Genomic DNA, 27604 nt, shown 5'->3' with positions numbered 1-27604 from the left:
TTTTCTTTGGATCTTATTATGTACACCGATACAGATGCAAAAACGCTTTACGAATGCACAATGCCATGCTGGGTAGTTTTGCCGTCACATAGAATTCGGAAAATATATAGGAATGTTTTCTTCTGCTGGTCTTGATTTTTTTAAATGTCAAGATGAAATGCTTTTAATTTTAAGCCATAGAATTTTCCTTTAAGAGTGTTGCTTCTGTTAACATTATTCTAAAATTCTCGAAGGCAAATTAATAGAATAATCAAGGGAATAATTTTAATTAAGAATTATTCTGAAACTTTGCTAAGTGGCCAACACCTTTCTGGTCGCTTGTAGAAGTTATTTTCATAATAATGATTTCGTATCACTTTTATTTTTGTGTCTAGCTATACAAGAATCTTTTTCCTTTTATGAAGGAAGTCTATATTATGTTTTCGATGAGGTTTAGCCCATTTCTTAATACCTGTCAGCATAAATTTATTGAGGAGTAAGCATAAGATTCTGAGCGTTCGACTCTTCTTCAGCTGTCCGATATGAATATAGAATAGAAGTTTTCTCTTGGCTCTACTTTTGTTGAAAATTTAACCTTTAAATTTTAATCTCATTATTTTAGGCTTTGTTATACGAGGATGCAAAAAGAATCTTCCACGCTAGAGGCTCTTCAAACGATTATAAGACTGTTACTTAGGACTGTCAGGGTCATTTCTGCCCTTATGAACTGCTTGCTGTGTAACCATAGTAACGACAGCTGCAGAAGGTGGACAGCCTCTAATTTGCTAAAATCCGCTGTGAAGTGATGACGACACACATTGCGATTGTAAACGCGGGGGGCGGGGGTGTCTGCCTGGCTCGAAATGCTTATTTTAAAGTAACAAAACACAGCTATCGGAATCTGAATAACAGAATTTGCGGAGTTCCCGATTACTCCAGTAATTGATCCATAGAATCCCACCTTTATTCACTGAATCATGGAATTTTTCCTAAACGGATTAAAGTTTCTGTGGTATGAACCCCATTCATTCTAACTCTCTATTTTCTCTAAAACTAATCTTAGATTGGTAACAATAGCAAAAATTCGACGTTTATTACGTAATTTAGATTTCTGACAGTTAATATGGTAAAATATTTTTTTAAACATTGTAAGATATATTTTAATTTCGTAACAGTTATTTTAAGTTTATGCCCTTTTCCTGTCTCTCCTAGTTTCAGCTTACAATTCCCTACAATAATGAGTTCTTAGAATCGCGTTAAATGCAAATGAGAAGTAGAGCAGTATTTAAGTCAAGTTCAACTCACTTCGCCAGAGAGAGAATTAGGATTCCTGAATAGCGTGCGTTTGACTATGAGCTACGCCTCTCTAAGCTATTATTACCCTCTGCCGTATTACGTGGCTTTTGATAGTTCGTTGGCTACTTTAAGATTGTAAGGATCTTAAGTTTTACTAACGTTTATTTTATTTTAAATCTTTACTATCACTTCTTATTTTGTACTTCCGGCCAGAATTAAAAGCTTTAACTTATTTATGCAAATTTGTCTTGCGAACGCCAAGTACTTAAGTTGTGGCTTTTTGCCAAGCAAGAGAGAGGAAGGAGTGATTAGGAGCAGGCCGCTTGCCATAGCAGTTTTACTCAGTTGCTGGTTGCCTTCAAGGCCAGAGATTTAATCCTCTTGATAATTTTAAACGTATCGTAGTGTTAACAGTTCTCTGTACTACATACGGCCTTTCTGTTAATATACGGCCAATCTTTAAGTAGACACTTATTTATTAATCCAGAGTTAGTTTAGTTAGAATTTAGTTAATATTTTTATATTCTTACGTTCAGACCACAAGTGGTTGGTCTCTGTATTCCGAAGTCCGGAAATCATTGTAAAGAGAGAAAAATAAAGGGTTTCGTATACCCTTCCTGTGTATCTTGTCTACTTCCCACATTTATTGAACATAGCTTTTGTAAGCTCCCTGTTCCGAGTCAGGTCATTTAATGTTCCCAAAGCAAGTAAGGAGGAATACTGAACCTGATAAGATGACAAGCCAACTAGTTTAGATTTGCGTTAGCTTAGGCTAAATCTCTTTAGTTAGTTATAAATGATGAGAATTATAGTATTTCTTACATTTTAAGCCCAAGTGGAGGATTTGTTGTAAGCCCTGAGAAAGAGACCGATTGCTAATCTTTATCTGGAATGAATACAGGTTAGTTAACCCTTCTTGAGTTTGCGTGTCTATTCTTGGGCTATTATTCGCTTATCAGATTACTAGGTTCCTCAACACTTAGTTTAATAGAAAAAAAGTGAGGAACTCTGTAACATGAATACACAATTTCAAAAACTATTTCAAAATTAGGATATAATGAATCAGTTGACTAAAAATAGAAACTCAAAGAACTGCCATTTTTAACTGCTTAGTGCATATAAATAAACTATTTTTAATTTTAAAAATAAGTTTACGAAATAAAAAAAGCATTTACTCTACTCTTATAACTACATTAGGATAGAGAATGTCATCTTTCATCTTTCTTAGGATAGAGAATGTCAAATGACTGATGACTGCTGTTAAGAGCAAATGTTGACAATGTTAGAAAATTGGAAAAGCACAAACAATACAGATTGTTACTTCTAACGGTAAAAGTTCTAATACGTGTATATACCTTAATTTTTATTTAGACTTAATACTGATGCACGACAAATTAAAATAATTAAAAATTCAGTAAATAGTGTAAATTAAATTTCGAAACCATCCAGGTTTTAAAAAAATCATTTGAGAATAAATACCTTCATGTGTATAAGTATAAATTAAATTACCCGAATAATAATTCCATTTGCAATCGTAAATCATTTCCATGAATCAGATTTCAAATACGATTAGAAATGGTAAAAGCTCTATTATGTTCTTTACCTAGTAACATATTTAACAAACCGATCTACTGGCATTCAGAATTCACAGCATATGGTTTACTTGATTACAGCAAAGCTCACGAAGGCTATCTGTCTATTTATAGCATATGTTTTATCATTCATCATGAAATGATGATGACTTTATTCATCATCATTTCATATCATCTCATCATTTGGAATACTAGGTGCTTTCATCGTAAATATTCAAGTACAATCCAAAGAAGAAGTTAAAATTTTCAAGTTTCTTTGAAAGTTTCGATTTTTTTTCAGATAAGAAAATGCTTAGATTATCTAAAAATCACGCTTATATAAACTTAAATACAAATAGACATTATGCGAGATATTAAATTGTAGGGTTTATATTTATTTTAACTAACATTTATTTTAAGTTTAAACTATCTTTCCTGTCAAGCCTTACTTTCCCCTGGAACTGCCAATGCCAGAATATGTAAATTTTGAGTAGAACGCGCAAGGATTCAAATTATCAGAGGAAGTATTCTGATTTAAATAGAAGGAAACGAGTTTGGTGTGAGATTCTTACTTAGCGAGCGCGGAGGTAGTTAGCGAGAATTGAAGAACCCCGCGTTGCGGCCTATGTGCTTGGCGGGAAGTAGTGGTAATCGTTCCAGTGAGCTTCAAGTCTGCTGAATTAGCAGCGGTATTGTAAAACTCGGTGAGTTAGTTATTTTAGAGAGCCTCGTAGTTAGAATCTTGTCTTTACTTTCTTTTCAGGTTATTATTTTTATTTGACTGCCAAGTTGGCACAGTCTGTAAGCGTCAAGAGGACGCAATTGTAATTTATTACGTTGAATAAAAAGGGACTTAAACCCTTCACAAGGCTCTATCTTTTATACAAGTTTTCACAGTCACCTCTTGGTTGCGTGCAAGTTGGAGGCGCGCAACGTTATATTGGCGCCCGAACAATTATCGAACTGAAATGGCCGAAAACTGGATGGAAGCCGCTGGACAACACCAAGAAATGACAACTCAGCTAGAAGGATTTGGATACCTGGTCCAGACTTTGAGAGCATCAATCAAGCCAAACGTCTATTTCGACGGAAAAAATTCGGTGTCCGTATTTTTAGAAGGTCTAGAAAACCACTTTCAGCTCTACCCTGTGCCTGAAAGACAAAAAGTTGCCATCGCCACATCAGCACTAAGAGGACAGGCCGCGCTATGGTGGAAAATATAGGCAAATTTCTTCTAGGTGAATTTGGAAGCCCGACGTATACATTTGAAAATTTCAAAAAATCGTTAGTAAAGGCCTTCCCCATAGTGAAAGATCGCGCACGGCTGGAAGCCGAACTATATAGTTTCTACCAACGGGATACAGCAGAATTGACGGACTTTATTTTACGAAAAATCAAGCTAACGGATATGCTGTATGGAAAAAAACCCGATGCGGAGATAATTGAAATAATATTACCAAGATTGTTACCCGCTGACAAGACTACTTTGAAATTAGAAACCCAAGCACATTGTAGGAACTTTTCGAATTGGCGGTGAAGTTTCAAAATCGCAGAATAGCGGAAAAAGCGAGAGGGGAAACATATTCTCAAAGTACCCGAAGGAAGGAGGAAAGCAGAAATGGAAATCGCTCGTATGGGGGAAAGAACTATCAAGCTAACGCATCGAAACTCGAAGGTCAAGGCCCAAAAAGAAAATTTGAAAATAAACATCCGCGTACCCAGAAGACACAGATTGAAAGGAAAGCTTTAAACGAATAGAGGGGCCTGTGAAAGGGAGGGTCCAGATCCCGGAAGTTTTAGAAAAACCCTCAAATAGACATTTAAACACGGTCATCGTAAAAAACTCACAGCTACCAATTATACAAGTCCTGGTTGGCGATGTACCAGTAGAAGCCCTCATCGATACAGGAGCAGAAGGAAATTTTATGAGTGAAAAGTTCTTCAAAAAGAATTTTTATAGGATACGACTCTTTAAAACCAGAAATACGGAAATTATAGCGGCGCAAGGAAAAACATGTCACTGCATCGGGAAATTATCATTAAACTTACAGGTAAAAGAGGAAAATCTCAAAGTATTAATTTTTGTGGTGAAAGAAACACTCTCTTATTTTAGGTATGGACTTTTTAAGGGCCGCGAGGGCCAAATTAAATTTTCAAGATAGTTCCGTGGTGTTGGAGATGGACCAGAGGGTGGTGGAACCTGTGGAGACACCTGAAGTGGACCTTAGCCATCAGAATGACCAGGAAAGTAAAGCAATACAGCAAGTGGTGAGTAATTTTTCTCATTTGTTTTCAGAAAAACGAGGAAACTGCCAAATCGTGACTCATAAGATTCAATTAAATGCCGAAAAACCTTGTAGGACTAAACCGTATCGTTATGATAAACAAAAAGACCTAATCATCGAAGAACATATTCAGGAGATGTTAAAGAATAAAATAATAACGCCCATAAATAGTGAGTACGCGAGTCCAGTCGTACTATGTAAGAAAAAGAACGAGTTTCCTCCTTCGGATAAAAGGGCTTGGAGGTTTGCTATCGATTACAGAAAACTAAATAGCATTACTAAATTTCCAGATTACCCTTTGCCGGTTATAGACGAGATCATTAGACAGATCAAATCGACAAGATATATGTCTACTTTGGACTTAACGTCCGGCTACTATCAAATAGCTATGAGACCCGAAGATATACATAAAACCGCGTTTATAACAAAATCGGGCACTTATGCATTTTTACGCATGCCCTTTGGGTTGTGTGGGGCCCCATCAACATTCCAGAGAGCTATGGACATTGTTCTAAAGCCTGTCCTAAGAAAGTCAACTTTAATTTATCTAGATGATATAATTATAACGAGTAGTACGTTGGAACAACACATTAATGACCTCAAACAAGTTTTTTAATTATTAAAAGAGGCCGGTCTTACAATTAACGCCTCAAAATGCAAGTTCGCAACTAAAGAACTTAAATATCTCGGTTATAAAATTTCGCAAAAGGGTATAGAAACGCAAGATTCAAAAATAAAAGCTATTAAGAATTTCCCACCGCCCAACACCGCCAAGAAACTTTCATCTTTCCTTGGATTATGTTCTTACTATCGATCTTTCATAAAAGATTTCGCTAATATTGTTGAACCACTCTTAGTAATCAAAAGAAAAAAAAGTAAATTTACGTGGACAGCGGAAGCTAACACAGCTTTTGAAATATTAAAAGAAGCGCTTATTAATGCCCCTGTTTTAAAATTCCCTGAGGGGAACGAAAACCTGGAAATTGCAGCAGATGCGTCAGACTATGCGGTGGGTGCGGTTCTTATGCAAAATAACCATCCGCTGGCATTTTTTAGTAAAACATTGAATCAGACACAAAGGAATTATACAGCTACAGAAAGAGAAACATTAGCCGTATTAATGGCTGTACACAAATTTCGAGTTTATTTCGGCAAATCGCCAGTAACAGTCTTTTCGGATCATGCGGCTGTTGGTAGACTTTACTCGGGAAAAAACCTAACGCCCAGGTTAATAAGATGGGCTTTAAAACTCCAAGAATATAATATCACAATAAAATATAAACCGGGTAAGGAAAACAATGTAGCTGACGCACTTTCTCGTATAAAACTGGACGACGAAGGAAATGAACTTAAATGCGCTGTGTTGACTTCAAAAATTTTAGATTCTGGAGATACGGTTATTACTGAACTGAAAGCTGATCATGAATTTGGAAATATCTATCCTTATTTGAAAGACCCCGGAAGCTTTGAGCATACAGATATCGATGCGATAAGAAATAGAACAAAAAACTATGAAATAATAGATAATTTATTATTCTATACGAAAACAACAAACGAAAATCTTGAGTATAAACCAGTCATCCCAGCCTCGCTTCGATTAAGCATTTTGAAGGAGTTGCACGAAGAAAAACAGCGGGCCACCTAGGGGTCAGAAAGACTATAAAAAGGGTACGCGAGGCGGTATATTTCCCGCAATTATACAAAATAGTAACGGCGTATGTCAGGTCCTGCAATCAATGTCAGTTAATAAATGATATTAATTACAGCCCGGCCGGGTACTTAAATAGCATTCGCGCTACATTTCCGAATGAAATTTTAGGCATAGATCTCCTTGGTCCCTTCCCCCAGAGCGAGTTAAATAAAAATCGTTTTCTTTTAGTAATAGTAGATCATTTTTCAAAATGGATAGAAATTGTTCCACTTAAACGCGCGTCAGCCAAAACAGTCGCAGATGCATTCTTACACAGATACATTTTAAAATACGGTGCACCGATAAAAGTCATTAGCGATAACGGAAAACAATTCATTAGTCAAATATTTGAAAACATATGCAATGGACTTGATATACGCCATATCAAAATGGTTCCGTATAGACCACAGGCTAACATAGCAGAAAGAGTTAATAAAAACATTGTAAAAATAATTCGCAGTTACGTTAGCACATATCACAAGCGCTGGGATGGCTACATAAATGAATTAGCTTATGCTTTAAGAACGGCACATCATGATACTACGGGAAAAACTCCAGCAGAATTATTTTTAGGCAGAAAGTTAATTACGCCTTTAGATAAATTATTCTTTGTGCAACAAAGAGAGCAGGAATTCAAACAAAAGGACGTGCAAAAACTAATTGATCAGGCGCTTAAAACCTCGGATACGGCAAGAGATAGGCAGAAAATTTATTACGATAAAAAACGCCGTGAAGCAGATTTTAAAGTTGGTGATAAAGTATTGAAACGGAAATTTTCTTTATCAAGTGCCCCAGACAATTTTATGGCAAAGCTAGCTCCAAAGTTTGAAGGCCCCTATGTAATTCAGGAAATCAAAGGGGTAGTATTATATCTTAAGAACGACAGAGGGGAAATCTGTAAAGCAAGTCCCGACCAGGTGAAAAAATACTATAATTCAAATGATTTTGAAATCCTTAAAAGTTTCTTGCAGGACTCAAGTCTAAACGAAATAGAAGATCCAGAGACTACAACAACTATTCCACCACCCAAGAAACAGAGAACTGAAGAGAGACCTAGCACTTCTACAACCCGGACGTCGGTATCAAAAAGAAAAAATGATTTTCAAACTCCGGCGTTTAAGAAAAACAAAAATACAGATGAACCGGGTAAAGAAACCGTGGTAAAGAGAAAAACACCACCTACAAAGGATAGCAGGAGAAATTACACATCAAGGAGAACGCGCACACGTCCACAGGGTCAGGTGCCAGCAAGGCCGCCGTTCCGGAAACTGAAACGCCAGCAGGAGGCACAAAAATACGAGGAACAGAAGAAATTCAAGAAGGACTCCAGACCGGAGGACGTCAAGACCAGCCGTCCCAGGCAGAAACGCAAAGGCCAACAACCAGACGATTACTGCGTCAAGAGGCCAGCATGTAGAGGACGCAAAAGAAAGAGCAACGTGGACGACACTCGGAGGAGATTGGAGAAGATTGACATCCATGAAACCTCTAACTTGGGATCAATTTTGCCAAAAACGGATGACGGAGTTTCAAGCATCGAAAACTCAAAGATGAGTTAAAACCTTCTATAAATATTTTTCTCTTTTGTTCCGAAATGTTATGCATAAGTACGAAGTTCTATGTTTTAACGAAAGTCAATATGTCTCGGTTGAGACTTAGTTTTGTTTTACTTTATTTAGCTAAGGCAAAAGTATTATTTTCTTTAAGTGTAAAAGCTAAAAACAAGCATTTTCTGTTGGTCGGAAGACTAATTCTGTTATGTTAAAGCCAAAATTTGGCCGGAGATAAAAATAACTTCGTATTCTTGTATTAATAAGAATTTTACTTTCAGTGCCGCCAGCTTGGCGAAGAATGAGTAAAGTAAAAATTTATTTGCTCTTATTCATTTTATGGTAAATTGTAAAAAGCATATGTATTAAAAATTTGTAAATGTATGTAAATACTTGAAGGTTATGTAAAAGTAGAATTTAGTCTAGAAGCATAAAATTGTAGATGCTAAAAGTGAATGCTTAAAAGCAATGAAGTCAAAATTTAAGTATTAAACTGTAAAGTCATGCTTTAGAGCGAAAGCCTGCATGTTTAAAGTTGAATGAGGGGGAAGTTAGAATGAATGTGTTTTGTAGGGTTCTCCACCTACATTTGAATTTTTAAGAATATTAGAGTAGCTCATTGAGTTGTAGAATGTCGAGTAAGCTGTGTCTATTTGGTCGTTGAATTCTAACAAATCATGGTGGTTAGGGGAAGTGTTGTAAGACTAAAACACGAATATTCCCGTTTGACACCACACACGGTGGAGAGTCAGGGTAAAGTTAAATTAATGCTTGAAAAATTGAATGAATGTGAAGTAAGCAATAACTAAGAAAAACGAATCGTTTAAAAACAAAAATTTATTGTGTCAAGAAAGTGTAAATTATAATGTATGTAGAAAGATACTGATACTTATTCCTTCCAGATGCTGGAAGGAAAGACCAAGATTGATTGATGAAGTCCAGGAAAAGTTGCTGTAAGAAGAAAGCTTTGTAACGAGCAACAGAATTTTAGTATAATTGTTACATAAGATTTTTTTTTTTTTTTTTTTTTTTTTTTTTTTTTTTTTTTTTGTGTGTGTGTGTGTAAACGAGGTTCTCGCCAGTTAGTTCAGAATTAGATAAACTTACAACAGGTCGTTTGTAGAACCTGCTTCCAAGTTTTCCAAATTCTGGCAGCGGCAAATGTAGGGTTTATATTTATTTTAACTAACATTTATTTTAAGTTTAAACTATCTTTCCTGTCAAGACTTACTTTCCCCTGGAACTGCCAATGCCAGAATATGTAAATTTTGAGTAGAACGCGCAAGTATTCAAATTATCAGCGGAAGTATTCTGATTTAAATAGAAGGAAACGAGTTCGGTGCGAGATTCTTACTTAGCGAGCGCGGAGGTAGTTAGCGAGAATTGAAGAACCCCGCGTTGCGGCCTATGTGCTTGGCGGGAAGTAGTGATAATCGTTCCAGTGAGCTTCAAGTCTGCTGAATTAGCAGCGGTATTGTAAAACTCGGTGAGTTAGTTATTTTAGAGAGCCTCGTAGTTAGAATCTTGTCTTTACTTTCTTTTCAGGTTATTATTTTTATTTGACTGCCAAGTTGGCACAGTCTGTAAGCGTCAAGAGGACGCAATTGTAATTTATTACGTTGAATAAAAAGGGACTTAAACCCTTCACAAGGCTCTATCTTTTATACAAGTTTTCACAGTCACCTCTTGGTTGCGTGCAAGTTGGAGGCACGCAACGTTATAAAATTTCAAATAATTCAAGACATTAAGTTCAAGACATTAAGTAATTAAGACAAATACAAGACAGTTTCAAATAATTCCAACAGAAAATTTGAGTTATTTACGAGGAAAATCAAAAAAATAAAATGAAGATATAAAATAGCAGAAGTCTGATTGTTGTCAATAACAACATTCTGGACAGCAAAGACGATTTCAACTTTGGCGGCAGTTTGCTTTTATGTAAATTTACAGTAGCAACTATTAAGCTGTCACCGATTAAAACAATTTTATCACTTGATAAATAAAAATTTAACTAAAGTGTGTGAAGGCGTTTCCAAAAAATAATAAAGCATCAATTGCAAAACAGTGCTCAAAGTGTGCTAAATCTTGTTTAAAGTTCATGTTTATTAAATTTCTGCTTGTCCATAAGTTAATCACCAGTTAATAAAATTAAATTGAAGCGTATAAATACTACTCTAAACTCTACTCTATAAACCAGAATAAAGTCCAATTCACTGCTACCTTAGAACACCTTGAAACAAATTTCTGCAATTAAAGCAATTTCAGAAAAATCTTTGATATAAATGGGGCCATAAAGTGGGTCAACGATACCAAATTTTCTTGGCGAAAATTTGAAACAAAGATGAATTTCGGTTCAAAATTGCTAAAATTTGGGAACTGATTTTGGAAAGAAAAAACAGAAAAAATGTTATCTATAAGACGAAATTTGAATTCATAGTATGCATAAATAAAAAAGCAAGAAAACGTTTATCATCCCATTAGTGGTATCGCAATTACATCTACAGTAACGTAAAAATTGCTATGTGTGCAGAGAGTCTTGTGTGCTGAGAGTAACATCATGTTTCGATGATATCTTTTTCCATACTTTGTGTAAATGTGCGTTGATCAGTTACCAATCGTTTATAATAATACCTTTGCTCTTCATAACAATTTATGATTTTGTTTAATGCACTTCATTTCATGATGTCAGTCTAAACTCAGTACATCAAAAATATTGAAAGCGTTACTTAAAATTTAATTTCAAATATTTCAGTAATCAGAATTCACCAGATAAGAGTAAATAATTACTTTTAAATTCTCAAATTTTCAAAAATCGCGATATATTCTCCTATCGTATTTTGGAGTCTGTGCAAGCCGCGAGAAGTACAATTAATTTTTTTTCCTGAGATTACAAATAAAATCTGTGAATTAAATGAAGACGTGTAGTTGGGTTTGTGTTAAGAACTTACACAAACCCAACTACACGTCTTCATTTAATAAACGTCTAACTTAAATGTTTTCAACTAATATCTTTACTTGATCATACAGCTTAAGAGAAAGAATTTTCAAACATAAAAGAGCAATTGCTTTGTCCGGGTTTCAGTTTCAAAATAGGTTTTCTGAGTATGAATCATGGGTAAAACGAATAATAGTTGCTACGACTTTAGCAAATTCCAGAATAAAGTACCTGTTCTTAGATAGGTAATTCTATATAGCTTCTCTTTTTTCCTCATGGCCATTGGAAAATTAGAGGTTTGCGGACCGCTTAAGAAGATTAGAAAGTAAAGACTTCGAGAAAAGGATGAGAGGTTCTAGAAAAAAAAAGTTTTAAAGGGAATAAAAGGAAGAATTCCTCTTGTTATTGGTAAAAGATTAACATAAAAGTTATATTGATATAATATATGTTTTCGGAAATAAAACCTTGTTTGAAAAAAAATGTGTTTTTTCATGAATTTTATCCAACACAATTTAAGAAATTTAAGATTTTTTCCATCAAATAAAACAAATGTGCTGTAAAGAGTTTCAACCGCTTTTTGAATAAGTCTTATTATTGAGACTTTTAAAATATTTAAACTTCAAGTTATGTTTTCAAAACTTTTTAAACTTCTTGTAATATTAGAATGCAAGAAATTTCCTCCTTACTGGTGTAATTGGTCCTTTTTTTCTTCTTCCTCCTCCATGGTATAATTGGAATACATGTCCGCTAGCCTTGGAAGATCCTGAGTTCAAATCCTGGTAATTGCGTTTCTGACTTTTTCATGTTTACTGCTTCAAAAAATGACCTAATGACTCGTGATAAGCTGATTCTTTGAATTGAAAATTTACATGTCCTCATGCAAATTAAGAAGGACATTTGCAAATGCAGTTTCTCTTCTTTTAAGGTATTCGCTGGAAAAGATAATTGAGCCAAATTATAACATTCTTTAAAAGTTATAATTTGTTCTTTAAATTCAGCTTAGCTTACAGATCTCTTTTAATGAATTCCAGAAGTCAGAATTAAAACAAACAATAGTTCTTCGTAAAATACGATTAACTATATCTTGCTGAGACGAAAATATACAGCAGCATGAAATTACTTCATATAAAACTTTTAAGTGGGTTTGTCGCAAGCGGTATGTTAAAGATGAAGGAATTCTACTAGCGTACTTTAAATGTTAAAATTTAACAACGTAAACTTTTCAAATGTTACAGGTAACATAAGCTCGTCATCATAGAGGGAAAGTAAGAATTTCCCACACTTGGTAATGAACATGCTTTTCTCGAGGGAAGAGAATGTAATTGGAAGTAGAGTAACTAATTTTCATAGTCGTAATCAACAGATTACTTACAAGAGACGGAAGTTAAAAATGCATTTGATGAGCTGAAATATATATAAAGTGCTATTTTCCTGAAAGGTTATTCTAACATATTCATTGCATAACTATATTTGCTAAAGTGCAGAATTCTTAATATATCGAAACATATTATTTAAAACGTGCTTTTAATAGTGCACATTTAAATCTTAAAACATATTTTACTTCCAGTTTCATGTTACCATGTACATGTATGTGCTACACTTAGTTTAGCTGATTTAATTCTTACTTAGAAAGCTTGGATGTTTTGCAGAGAAGTAACAGAATTGCTGTTTCAGACATTTGATTTTAGGATTTAAATTATTCTTCTTTTTATGACAAAATCAGGTTCTCGACTTGAATTAGAATACAGAACCTCCTCCGGTAAGTAGAATTACTCGTAAACAATGAATACAAAACTACCACCAATCATTTAGTTGGTAAGATATGTTTGCTTATCTCTTGATTCTAGTTCTACTAATATTCTGACTGGTAGTGGGGCCCACCAGCGGCAGAGCGGTAAAGTCGCTGAACACTGGTAGTTCGGTCCGGGTTTAGAATCTCGCAAACGGGCTGGCTGCATGGGCGTTTTCGTGGTTTTTGCCATGTTTAACGTGTATACGAGCCAGTTTCCCTTAGAAAGTCCTCCACGCAGGCATCCCTTCCCTTAGGCAGATAGCCCTCGTGTGCTTTGCCATAATTAAATACACCAACACCAACTGACTGGTAGTGTTCTTTTTAAATTTATGCGTCAAAATACTTTTTATATTCAGTATCCGATACATTATTTTCATAATTCCATCATGTTATTCGAAAGTTTAATACTTATAAAAGTATTACAAATATTTGTTTTTTACAAAATTGGGAAAAGAGTGAATTTCATTTATGATTTTAATATAGTATTGTTGCAAGAGATCACAAATCTAAAGTCATGCTTTTCTTTAAAACTAATTTTATATATTTGTGCATATTTATTTAACAAGAGAAATAGTAAAATTTTGGAAATGTAAATAAAATATCATTAAAATTCAGTTTTACATTCTGTTATTAGTTTGTGATGGAAAGCCTTTAAAGAATTAGAAGTTAAGCATAATTTAAATGGAATTTAAACTTATTTAATTTTTGCTTGGAAGCAGAGGACATTTACAAATACTCTAAGTTAGATATAGCTATATTATAAATTACAGAATTTAAAATAAATATAAAGCTAAATAAATATAAAGCAATAGCTTTATATTTATTTTTGTTATCGAATGTCTTCGATGAATTAAGATAAAAAATTAACTTATAAAATTATTTTTGATAAATCTTCTACATTTATGTCTTCTATTATATGTAGAATATTGTGAAATATGAATTGGAACTTTTACAATATTGAAATTTTACGATTACCGCGTGAGTTGTATTAGGAGATATTGAGACGTTTCGCTGCAATGATGCATATTGATGCCGTGCATCTGTTTTTGATTGATAAAACTGGCTAGACCAGATGCGCCTCTCAAATCGACTATTTTTTTTATCGATTTGGAAGATTCAATTTCTTCCTCGGACAAACTGGTGCCTGTATTTCGTTTGCGTTTATTTTCCCTCTTCCTTCAAACATCTCTTGAATTTAAAACAGGTATGTTTCTTTGGATATGGAAATGTAGTTCATCTCGTATTTTGAAATCGATATGATCTGTATTTTAAAGCAAATTACATAAAGTATTCGTTTCTCTGCTATTTTCAACTCCTTCTTTTATAAATATGCTGCTTTGAACGTTCTCAATGCAGTCGCCGAATTTTGAAAAAAAAAATAACTTTTAGGCTGGTAAATTAAGCTTCGTCATTTTTATAAATCCCTAAAACATGCTTGTGAATATTTGTGGAAATAATGGAAAAGAAATACGTTTTATTGGGAGGGATGGGAAACGAACAAACATTATTTCAAATACATCTGAAGTAAATCTCTATATATTTAGAGATCTTCGGAAAAACGTTTAGTGAAAACAAAGTAAATAATAAATAAAAAAATATATTTAAAGCTTGGAAGAAGTGGGTTAGTGCTACTTCAGTTTCTATATGGAGAAACATCGAATTTTCTGATGTAATTGCTCCATAAATGTGTACCTAAATCCCTTAAGAGATTAATTTCTTAGAAAGTCCTCCACGAAAGGCATCCCTTCCCTTAGGCAGATAGCCCTAGTGTGCTTTGCCATAATTAAATACACCACACCACACCAGAGATTAATTTTTTATGTGATTGGGCATTTCCTCACTAAATATTTAAAATCTCAGTTGAAGAACATCTCATAAGCTGATTATAATAGTGTAGTTTCTTTTTAAATTTAAAAATGTGAATGCTGTAAGGTAAAGTGTTAGAAAAGTATTGCGGCTAAGAATTTGTTTTATAATTTAATACATGAGGTTTATAGTATTATTTAGCTTGAATGTACGGCTAGCTTTGAATATATAGTAATGAAGAGTTCAAATTCATGGTTGTATTTAATATACAGTAATGATACAGTAATATATGAATTCAATAGTTTGAATATGCATTTATATATTTTAAAAAGTTTGAAATTATGGTGATATAGTGATATGTTTGAATGCCAAGTAATTTAGTTTGGCTGAATAAATTTAGTATATCAAGTTTAAAATAATTTAATTTTCGATTAAACTATTAAATTTAGGTTAAATTTAGATTAAACACGCACCGCATAAATTACGCTTTACTTTTAGAATTGTAAGATTCAAAATTTAATCCTATGTCACTGCAAACTATAATTAAAAACAATCCATCCGGAACTTTTTATTATGTGCAGAAATCAAGTCTGCAAACTAGTTAATAGTATAATTACAATTAAATTATCGGGGTTATATTTTAGTAGGATTGTTAAATGATTTAGTAGTATTATTCAACAAATTTACATTCAAACGAATTATTTATAAACGAAAATTTCAAGCAGTTATAAAGCAATAATACTTTGTATTACCTTATAATTTTCATTTTGAAGTCATACTGAAACTAAAGAAATTATTCGTAAAAATTATGTAACGAAAGAACTAATGCTATTTAATAAGAAATATAATTAAGAAAGTTACTCTAATTTCATGTGCTGTTCAAAACTAAATCTAATTCCGAAATTTTGTAATTTAATTTCAATTTTATTTAAGCTAAAGCTTATTAATACATAATTAAAATAAATTAAGAAAACGTGGCACATTACAAGAAGCTTTACAAAACTTAAAACAACGATAGGCTAATTTAGAAAATTTTTTAATTATTGATAGTGGATTTCTAAATGCATAATACTTTCATACTTTTTTCATTTTAAAACTATTACTAGGAATGAAATATCAGCAATATAACTGGAAACTGAATTTGGTGAACCCATTCTTTGTATAAGCGCGTACAGTGCCTCAATGTTTTCAGTCTTAAGTTCCAAATACAGAAGTATTTTTAAGAAAAGTATATTTCAAATAACATCTAAATTTCATATAATTTTATGCTGCATTTCGATGCTGTTCTATCTGCAAAATTATTTGCGAAGACTGAAATTACTGCCACAAGAAGTTTAGAATAACCGGTATTTATTATTTCAGAAGGTTTTATTCTTTAAGTTTTGATGCAAAATTTTAAATTTTATTGATTTATAACTAAAATAATGTTTCGTATTTCTTTCTACAAATGTTATGTTCGGTTTGAGACATAACGTATCCTCCACAGCACTAAATTTGCCCTTTCCCTTGCCTTTTACATAATGCTGCAGTGCTACTTCGTATGTTATTGAATTGCTAAAAGCAAAATATCTGACTTGTTCAAAAGTAATATTTTAAAAGTAAACTGTTAATAAAAAACTTGTAACATTTATTTTATAATTGGGTTTCAACATTTACTTTAAAATATATGTACATAAATTACATAAAAATCTAGTTTTCTAGCTTAACAAACATTTATTTCGTGACTTTTTCTTTTCATCATTTCTCATATGACACAGAAAAAATAGACAGTTTTAAAGTTCAAAAGTTTTCGTTGCTACTCTTCGAAGATAAATCGAATGATTGGTTTGGCTTCTGAAACTAAGATCTTTACTGTCTGCATCTAATCATTTTGCAGTAATGTAGGCGGATCCTTCAGGGTGGAAAAGGAAACATTAAATATGAAATATTTGTGTTTAGATGAGATAATGCGAGCATAACCAAAACGGGCTTACGCTAATTCATTGCTCACCTTTCTTACTGAATTTCACACTTCACTTTTCGTGTCTGCCACATTTTCTGGCCGTAGTATGATGAGGACTCGAATTTATTCATAAGATATACAGTAGTGTCATTTAAATTTCAGTAATATTGCATGAATGCTGTACAATTGTAGATATGGATATAAAAGTGCAGTCCTTTTTTAAGAGTTTCCGTGAAGGGGTGCTAATATTCTTTCTTCACATTTCATTATGGCTTCTCTTGCTCCGTCCCATTTATGTGGGCCTTCCAACCGATACTGGTAAGGAACACTTGGTCCGAATACTAACTTACAAAAAAGAGGAAAATCTGTAAAAAATATTTTGAACAAGTTCGGTTTCACGTCGAATTGTGAAGCAATTTCATCCAAATATTGGGTGTAATCTACTCTTAAAGTCATTCTATCGCTTGGTGCATACCTCTGTTCGTTTAGTTTATGTCTTCGTCTGATGTCTTCAAACATGATTTCTTCAGAGGGTAATTTTCCCTTTCCAGCAAACATATATGCTGCCCATCGGCACTGCATCTCACCCAGAGGAAATCCTGGGCCAAAGACCAAAAGAAATCCAATAAACGCAAGAGTTGGATGTTTTAAATGAGGTGGATACATTAACTTATATAAATTAATTCGACCATCTGTTTGAGTGATTATATCTTCCTCCAAAAAAGGGAATTTCCACGTGTATCCTGTTGCCATAATGACTGTGTCTACTTCCGTTTTCTTATCTTCTCTTTGAAAGATGACACCGTTCTCTACGAAGCGGTCAATGTTACTTTTCTGTACAATAGAACCAGATAATAGTTTCGAGAATAGATGATCATTGATAACTGGATCTTTCGACAACAAATGATACTTTGGAGTTACTTTGTACAGAGAGGGACTGAATTTTGGGTTAAGGTAGAATGTCTCTACATACCAGCTAACAAGATCAGTAGGAAGAAGATCTATGAATTGGACCATGTAACGTCTTAGAAGCACGTAGTCTAAAGGATAACCTTGATACGAAACTCTTGTCATCACATGCGCTCCAGTTTTAGTGCTTAAATATACCTAAAAAATATAAAAAAAATCTCTGCTGCATTAGTTTTCATTAAAATGCTCCAAAAACATTTCTAGTAAAGTAAAATTTTTGCTCGCATAAAAAATTTAATAAATATACCTACATTCATTCTGAGGAAATAAATGATTAATTAGTAATATAAAGAATTAAAAAATAAACGCAAACGAAGCAGAAATTACTTCATGGTAGACATTGCGAAAAAAATTGTCTCGCTTTTATCTTATTTACGAAGAAACTAAAAAAGCACTTAAGAAGCCAACTCACTATTTAATTGGAAATACGGGCCAGTCCACGACCAACTGTAAGCGTGGCGTTAACTATTTGAGTATGCGGAGCTGAAACTTAACAACGATTTGTTCCATACCGCTGAAAATATTTGTTTAATCATTGCAGATTCATTTCGTTCTTATTCCATGTAATGCGCGTTTATTATGACATATATTATAATTCAGTTAAGACTCACTTCATTTTCCCTATCATTTTAGCAATTCTAACAGATTTTATTTGGCCTTTCATAAAAAGTTTCAGAATTAGTCTCTGCTTTCCTGAAATATTCTTGGATAATTTGACTTCATCTGGCACAAGGAAAAGTTTGAAGATTTCGTGACTTTTAAAATAAAAACCGAAGACTATCTAAGAAATTAATTTTAATTAATTTTTAAAATTTTAACTGTACGCAAGCATGGCATTTAAGCTCATATTCAATATTTTATCAGTGAAAGACTATGATGCTAAAATGCATGAGTCATATACATGCAATTCCATTATCATGAATATTTGTATTCCAAAAATATTCTGATTTCGGAATAGGCAACCTATTCCGAAATCAGAATGGTATATTGTTCCGTGTAATATGGAAAAGACAACAACAACAACAAATATTTTAATACCATAGAGAAATTATGAAGTCATGCAAAATTTGAGAAAGAGATTCACTATTATTTGGCTTTCTTTCAGATCATTAATATCTCAGTTCAACTACTGTTGGTTATTAATTTAATAAAAGTTTTTAAATGCTATAATTTAAAAGGATGTTGTTATTTTTAAATGACTTTTTAAATGTAGTGTCAAATACAATTTACTTTATTAACTTTGAGTATATGTCTAAAAAGTCTTCCTCGTCTCATTATTTTACACAGAATGGAACAAAATGTTATTAAATATTAATAATAGTAATATTATTGATAATAAACTAATTAAAATTATCTTCAAATAGTGCAAAGCATCAATCCTGCTGATAAATCAAAAGAAAAACTTTTGCGCATTTGCGAACTAAAAAGCAATATTTAGGGTTATTTGTACATTGTTTAAATATAAAAGAAGTAAACTAGATTGCAAAGGTAAAGCTTAATGAATATTATAAATGGATTCTACTGAGATAAATGTTTTAGCTAATAAGCTTTAATGAGCAAAGAATATAAAATATGAAAGAGCGTAAGTTCTAAAAGCATAGTTTTAATGTATAAGAGTCTAGATATATTTCCAAAGAAGCTTCATGAATCATGTTCAACACAAAATATTCCCCTTATTGCTGAAGTTGAGAAATTATGCTTTCCATCCAAACATATCTGTTTTAGACTGACATTAATTCCAGTGTAAAACTGGAGGTTCATATTAAATAGAGCATAAAGTAGTGTAAATCTATTACGCTTGCTGTATTATACTTTACATTTTACATAAAATTCTTAATTAAGATATAATTCTTTAATTTAAATCAGTATTATGCTTCTCAGAAAACTTTCAGTTAAGAGAGAGTGTTTTATATCAGATTTACTGACACAGTATTCTGATAACCGACTCTGCCAATAACTGCAAATGTTTTCGTAATATCGCAGAAAATATGTTTTACATCCAGAAAAGAAGAAAGCGATTTTTCACTGAAAGTTATAAAAGGCGCCGTTTTTTAATTCTGAAAATATCTGAGCTTCATTTATTATTTATGTTTAATGGAAATAAATGCCATAGGATGTGTTTAACTGGCATACATACAATGAAGTTTATTTAGCATCAAATTAAAAATGTAATTTTTTATTACGTATCCAGAAAAGACAGAACTCAATAAAAGTAAAAGTTTTAGAAAAAGTACAAATATACTGCTTACTTTTTTGGCGACGCTGCTCAGTTCCACAGCAGCGTCAAGTGCTGAGGCTCCAAAACCCACAACTACTACTTTCTGATCTTTGAACTTAGATACATCTTTCAAACTATGAGTGTGTACAATGTTTCCTTTGAAGCTTTCTAACCCAGAAAATTGAGGAATTGTTGGTCGATTGAAATGACCAATGCAAACCATTACACCATCGTAGATATCTCTTGTTTCTTTCCCTGCAACTGTATCTCTTACGGTTACTTCCCATCGTCCTGTTTCATCATAATCATTAGCCCTCTTTACAGAAACAGCTTCCATATTGAAATGAATATGCCTGTAGCAATCATTTTTTGTCCAGTATTCCGTGAAATACTCATACAATTCACTGTGTTTCATGTAGTTGTTAAACTCCTTACGAGGCGGGAAGTTGCTATAAGCACCCATTTCTTTACTGTGGTTAATAATCGTAGTAGACATCACGGACGCTACTCCGTCAATAATTTCCTCCCTGTAGCACCATGTACCGCCAGGTTTGCTTGTTCTTTCGAAGCACACAGGCTCCAGACCTTCTTCCTTTAAAGTTGCTATAGCTGTCATTCCGCAGTATCCTGCTCCTATGATGGCAATTCTCTTTTTGCATTCCATAGTTATGAACCTGCAATGTAAATACACATGCCTTAATTATAGCTTATTCATATGGATAAAGGAGAGTAGATAATTGAGACAAGTACAATCAGGTATAAAGATGTATTCAGATACATGTTCAAAGGACGTTTGCTAAATTAGATTATAACTTGAGTTTGTTATATCAGATCGCAGTTTACTGTAAACCTATCGCAAGAATACAGTAAAATCTTGTCGAGCTCTGATTTGCGAAACGTAATTTCTCTTGTACGTGATACCTTAATTGTTTCCATTTGATTTGTCCAGCTTTAAATTTTAATTTATATGCAATTCGGTACTCATTCATCAACAATGAATGCTTACGAGCATCAGTTATCAACAATTTTAAGAAATTTCCAACGATTGAAAATAAAGCAATGGAAATTGTACAAAAGCAACTCGCTGCGAAAGTGTATAAGATGTGAAAGAAGGAGAAGTCAAAGAATTAATAGGGCAAATGACAAATGAAGACCTTGATTGGCCTTATCACACCAGCCGCCATTGAAAGCAATGACACTGAAGAAGAAGTTGAAGCGTTTTTAGCTTTCAAGAATTTAAACGAATTGTTGAAAAAGACGCATGAACTGGATGATTTTGCAATGGAGATTGAACCAAAGGAAAGCAGACGACATTTTATGACAGGCAATGAAAAACTCTGTGATGGTTTTTAAGAGTTGTTTAATTTTTTGTCCCAAGCAAAAATCATCAGCTTTAAAAAATAACTTTATGACATATATATTAAGCATAACAAAAACCCTTTCAATTAACTTTTGTTTTATTTTTCTCTTTTAATTACAAGGATATTTAGGTTTATTTAATTACACATAGTTTCCTAATCTGAATAATAATACGTAACACATCTTTTCAGTAGAAAGGTAATTTTATGAAACGCCATTTAGCTGTACGCGGAATGTATTAATGACATAATACACGTATTAGGCAAGGTTTTGCTGTCTATTTTGAATTAGCGTGAAGTAAAGTGAATAGTTTTATGAGGTTTTATAACTGATGATGCCATAATAAAAAATGAAAAAAAGTATAGTAAAGCTTCTTAAATCCAAGTTGTCATTGTGCTGAGATTTACCATAAACATTTTGGAAATTAAATTAAAAGCTGAATTTAAAGTAGATATTGATTATTTCAAGTTTTGAATACGTCGAGATAAATTTAAATGACATGTTTTTATACGTGAACTGCTCCATATTATTCTCAATGAATTTAATACTGTAAGAGTAAATAGATAGTATATTTTAAATAGCACTATAACAATTTAAACTAACATATCTATTGAAATATAAATCAACACTAGAAATAAAATATTTTATTTTGACCATGCATTTTTCTTAAAAGAAATAGTAAGTGCATGAGATGTTTTCTATTATTTGAACGAATTGCAGAGGATGCTACACCTATTTAAAACGATTTCAGGGTCGTTCAGTTTATATTTCAAACGTAAGAACATATATTATTTAAATATTACATCTAATAGTTCGTTTCGAACTGCACGTTTGCATCGTACTTTCCATGGTAAAAGAGCTTTTACGTAAAATTTTCAGTGTACTGCTTTACTTATCTCTTTAACAGTTTTCCAGAGGCCATATATGTCTTTTTAACTTTACGTCTAGAAACAACCGTTTTAACATTGAAAAAGCTTAATAGTGCATGGGAGTCTTCACAGGAATATTTTGAAAGATTACGCATGTAGTACATTTAACAAACTTTTATTTTTTTATGGAATGCAAAATAAATTTTAAAGCATTGCTGATGGCTTTGTCATAGTGCAGTGTTACGCTCTTAAAGTCGTTGAGATCAAAAAATGGAATTAATTGCCTAAATATCCTATGCAAAATATTTTTATGACATGAGTTAATTTTGCCATTTTACTCCACTTTTCATGCGTTAATCTCCCACTGCAGGAGAAATTTGCAACAATAATAAACCTGAGTTTTGACACATTCATTGAATTATCAAAACTAAGTTTTTACATCTTTTTCTCTTGTTTTCTGTAATAAATTGACCTTTTTCGTTGAAATCAGTTAGGCAAACTAGTGCTCCATCAACGGTCATTGTACATTGCTAGTTACCTCTTTTTGAATGGTGTTTGTTCAGGGTTTCACAATATACCTGAGATCATCGACTTACCTTTGCAAAATGTCTACTTCTTAGCTCTTTAAGCTGTATATCAATGTTTATTAAATTGCTTGTTATTATTATAAATATATTTAAACGCTGTACTATTGATTCTTGACTGCTTATGAAATAGCAAGAGTATCTCGATCCAAAGTACTTTCCCTACACTCGGTGTAATTTTATTGCATTATTTTAATTTTTACAGAAATTTTCTTTATTTGCTATACTTATATATATAAAGCATATCATAAAAATTTTTTGTTCATTGATATTTCATGTTAACTAATTATTTAAAAACAATTTTAAAGTCTAATGAACTAAAGCGCAGGGTTCAAAAAAGGGGGAAAATGGCTGAGTCTACATAATACAAACTAAATGGTGAAATGACAAAATTAATGTTGTCGAATTCCTGAATCTAATCTCAGTCACTTACTAACACTGATGTCAATGGCTTTATTGACATTGCGACAGCAGTTATTTAACTTGAATAGAAACTTTCCCTCACAGATACTGTAAAATGAAACAGATATTACTTTGGAAAGAGAAAAAAAAAATAGAAAAACAAAGATCTGAAAGGTTTTCAGATTTTAAATTACGTCCAAAGGAGCGTTTTTTTAACATTTTGTCTGTTACTTTTATTTATTAAATATCACGTTCTTCGCACTTAAACCATAAAATTCAGTTGAAGAACAATATGTCAAAATAGCTTTAAAGTGAGCATATCTTTAGAATTTCCGATACAGAGTCTGGAGATAATAATGTTTTTTTCTGTACAACGTTTCCATTGATCGCTTTGAAATCCTTGAGTTTGTTAAGAAAGAATTCGTTGAAGTTTTACAAAATATGAAATCGATAATAAAACAAATTCCAAATTTCGAATTTGGGTTTCGCAGTAGGATTACGTCACTCCAAATTCGATGGCTCTATGTACCGTTGTTTTATCACAATATGAGAAATATACATACATTTATGCAGATTTTTCATTATTTAATTTCTTCAAATATAATGCAGCACTCTAACATTTGGTGGCAACAGTTTGAAAAGTGAAACGGACATTTATAGTGAACCAACGCAAAATCGCAAAACTAAAATAATAGTCCTTGAAGGACAAAGCCTGTTTGGACTCATAATGCCTTTCAGGAGCAATGTATTGTTACCCTTCTTTGTTTGTAGAGACATTAGGTACTTTTTTGGAAGAAGGAAAGATGAAAAATGAGCAACGCCTTCGCCGGGAATCGAACCACGGACCTCTATAATACTCGTCCAACGTGCAGACCACCACACCACGAAGGCATGCTAGGAAGGCGGGAGAAATACCTTATATATTTACCACAGTTGTGAGATACAGGAGATCAAACGGCTCTGGATTATAAACCAATTGCCATTTGTAGTTTATGTATATAAAAAGTGATTTCCATACCTGTTCATAAAAACAGCAGAATCATTTCGGTGCATATTCCAAAAAATAATGCTTAGCAATATTTCTAGTTAAGATAATGTATTCTGTCTACAACGGAACTACCTTGATGAAACATAAAAGGTAATACTTACGTGCAAATGCATTTTAATAAAATTTTGCAATTTTAAATGAGAGATACTTGTATGTGTTTCGGAAACGCTGATAATTTAATTAACTTGAAGACAGGAATGATTTACAATTCTGATAGGTATGGAACTTACATAGAAATGCTATTTCTTCAATTTTCGAAGTGTTTAAAGTTACTGAAAAATATTTAAATGCAAATAAAAAACTTGAACTTCGGTAGAGCAGAAATTAGCATTTCAGTCGGATCTTGATGCGATCTTTAATTTTATTCTGATTTCCTGTAGAGATGTATTTGTGTATGTGTATGCATGTATCAAGTTACATTAGAAGCCGCTTTATGTGATCACGATTGTCCTCGATTATTTTGATCACACTAACCGAATGATAACATTAAACGATGAGAAAAAACATCCTTCAAATTAGTAATGTAATTTAATAAATTTAACGTAAATATAACTAAAAAGATATAAATATGTCATTTCAGAGAATGTTAATTAGGAAAATGCCAAGCTTTGTTTATGAACCGTTAATAATTTCTTTGATGTGAAAGTTATGAACTGTTCAGAAGGTTTATGGAAATTACTTCACCAATGTTGTTCCCCTAAACTTGATATTCGGAGGGTGCCCCTTATTGGAAGAGATCATACAAATTTAAAATTTAAAATTAGGCAACAAAGCAACCTATGCTTAGCGTAGAAGTTTTCAGAGAAATTTAAACCAAGGTTGTTTTTTTGCCTAGGACTAAATGGTTAAAACCAAACCAAGCTGTTTGACGACTTAAATGCCTGACTTGGTGACATTTCTGTCAATGGGTCAATTTTTATAATTGAGTTTGACCTTATTTGACGAGTTTAGTTTAAGCAACTTTACTCTGCAATCGTTTGATCATATTAACCAAATTCGTAATCACAATAAACGATGTATTTTCTATGTTTTCGCATATAAGTAAAGCTTCGGCAATTTGATAACAGTATCTGAATGCCGCGATTCCATTAAGCGGCGTCTACTGTATAAGCTTTTAAAATATTCAAGAGACAAATTAAATAGCATGACATGTGCTTTTTATGTTGGAAATGAAATGAATTACTTCACTGTATGTTTACAAGACTTTATCTGTATTAGCATCACCTTTGAATTAATAATTATAATATAAATTATAAGGTTGACGATATCGACGGTGAACTAAAAAAATCATAGTTACCAGAACAGCAGTGACGAAAACACAGGTAAAAGTAAATTTAAAATCTAATAAACCGAAAATTTTGTCTTTCCGCCTGCTTGTCAAATTGGTCTTTGAAATAGGACTATAATTCTTATTTGCAAAAATAAATAAATAAATAAATAAAAATTTAAAAAAATCTGAAAGCTTTCAGGTTTTACATTATGCCCAAAGAGACTTTTTTAACCTTTATTTATTAAATGGTCTTTGCATTTAAACCATGAAATTTAATTTAACAGCAATATCGCAAAATAATTTTTAAATGAGCATATCTTTAGAATTTCTGATACACAGTCTCACGCGCTGGAGATAAAAATGTTTTTTTTTATGGCAATTTAATGGCTCTAGGTACCGTTTCTTTATCACAATGCGAGCATTTATGTAGAGTTTTCATTATTTAATTTCTTTAAATATAATACAGGACGATAATATTTGGTGGCAACAATTTGAAAAGTGAACCGACATTTAAAGTTTTCAACACAAAATGCCAAAACGAAATTAATAGCCGTTCTCGGCTAACGCTCTTTGGGATAATAAAAAATAATTATGGAAAATAAGTAAACTGCAATAAAGCTTAATTAGCAAGAGAAAATGAAACGGTAAATAGAAGTATTAAAATAATTTGCAGATTTTTAAATAATTTTAACTAGCTGTTAATTTTGGGTAGCTACGATTTTAAGCTCAAAATATAGTCAGGTAATTAATATTAAATGTAAAATGTTAGATAAATTTTACAAAAAAATTAAAAAATATTTTAAAGTGTTAATTGCAGAATAATATACCAACCTTTTAATTGGCCGCTTGAAATGTGTTTCTCTTTTTTTTTCTTGCGATGAATGCCTTTGTAGGCAATGCAATACATTACTCCCAAAATTTATTTCGATAATGATTTTCATTCACGTGACTTTGCCATTCAGATAAAAACTTCCAAAGAAAAATAAGATAAGAATTGAATAATGGCCTCAAAATACTCAATTTAATCTTTTCGTTTTTGTCAAATGTCTCTTTGCAGTTCAGTGACAGCTTAGAGTTTAATACAAACATAGCTTGGTTTCATAACACGCAGAGATCTATTTTAAATTTTACAAAATACATGTTTGCCTTAGAAGAAGAACCATTGTTCATATTAAATATTCACAAACGAATATTTCATATTATGTTCTCTAGTAGTAAAAAATAAAAAATAAAGCTATTCGTATATGCAAATGCTACTTATAGTATATAAAATCTTACAGTTATGAACTAAAGGAATAATTTAAAGTCATTTCACGTAATAAACGAAAAGACGCAAAAATAAATTTACTGAAATTATAAAAGGGTGTCTCCATTCTCATGTAATACAATATTCTATTAATCATTTAGATTCAGCTTGAAAATTATCTTGAACCATGGCCTTTCAAGAATTGGACACATAGTTAGATATGTTACTTCCCAAAAGTGTTATTTTCATGAGAGATGGCTTCTCCATTTTTACCAAAAGTATGATGTTTCGTGAAAACCGTGTAAACATCCTTCAGAGCATTCTTCTTAGGAAATCCAAATCAGATAATATTTCTAGAATTTCTTCTTCTTTTTACTTCCTTGTACGAAGTAAAGGAAGTATTATAATCGTGAAAATGTTCGGGTATCACATTTCAACGAAAATATCCATTTTGACATCTAGGAAATACAATTTAACGATGGTTTTCTGTGACGTCTGTACGTAAAGACAGAATAAAGGACACCTTTTCACAAATGGGGTTGCGAAAAGGATTTAAGAAGGATTCAGAAGAGAGTTTTTTGTGAAGTCTTTACTTAAGTACGTATGTTATGTATGTATATATTTCTCATAACTCAAAACCGGGTAGCCTCAGGAAGTTGAAAGTTTGTATACAGGACTGCTATAACATTTAGTTCGCACCTCTCTTTTTGGTTGCAATCGGCCGCCCCAAAAATATGTTTATATAGCCACTCTGTTACTCGGCTCCGTGAGCTCAATTATTTTCTTATTTTAA

At 32.4% G+C, this 27604-nt stretch overlaps 1 protein-coding gene across 1 annotated transcript; it reads right to left on the bottom strand.

Annotated features, from left to right (window-relative positions):
- Positions 1–16510: 16510 nt before the first annotated feature.
- Positions 16511–26521, bottom strand: LOC118194509 (dimethylaniline monooxygenase [N-oxide-forming] 2-like). The gene is made up of 3 exons (XM_035365652.2): positions 26397–26521; positions 20065–20707; positions 16511–17953 (listed from the first exon to the last, which is right to left on the bottom strand). Exons 1-3 carry the CDS (start codon positions 26504–26506, stop codon positions 17066–17068), a joined length of 1641 nt encoding a protein of 546 aa, XP_035221543.2. The 5' UTR covers positions 26507–26521; the 3' UTR covers positions 16511–17065.
- Between the last annotated feature and the right edge of the window lie 1083 nt (positions 26522–27604).

This window comes from Stegodyphus dumicola, chromosome 7 (genome assembly GCF_044657685.1).
Source record: "Stegodyphus dumicola isolate Sdum_Otavi_A_Nest chromosome 7, ASM4465768v1".
Classification (NCBI taxonomy): domain Eukaryota; kingdom Metazoa; phylum Arthropoda; class Arachnida; order Araneae; family Eresidae; genus Stegodyphus; species Stegodyphus dumicola.
The sequence above is the reverse complement of the archived record's forward strand: the minus strand, read 5'-3'. Positions and strand labels throughout refer to the sequence as shown.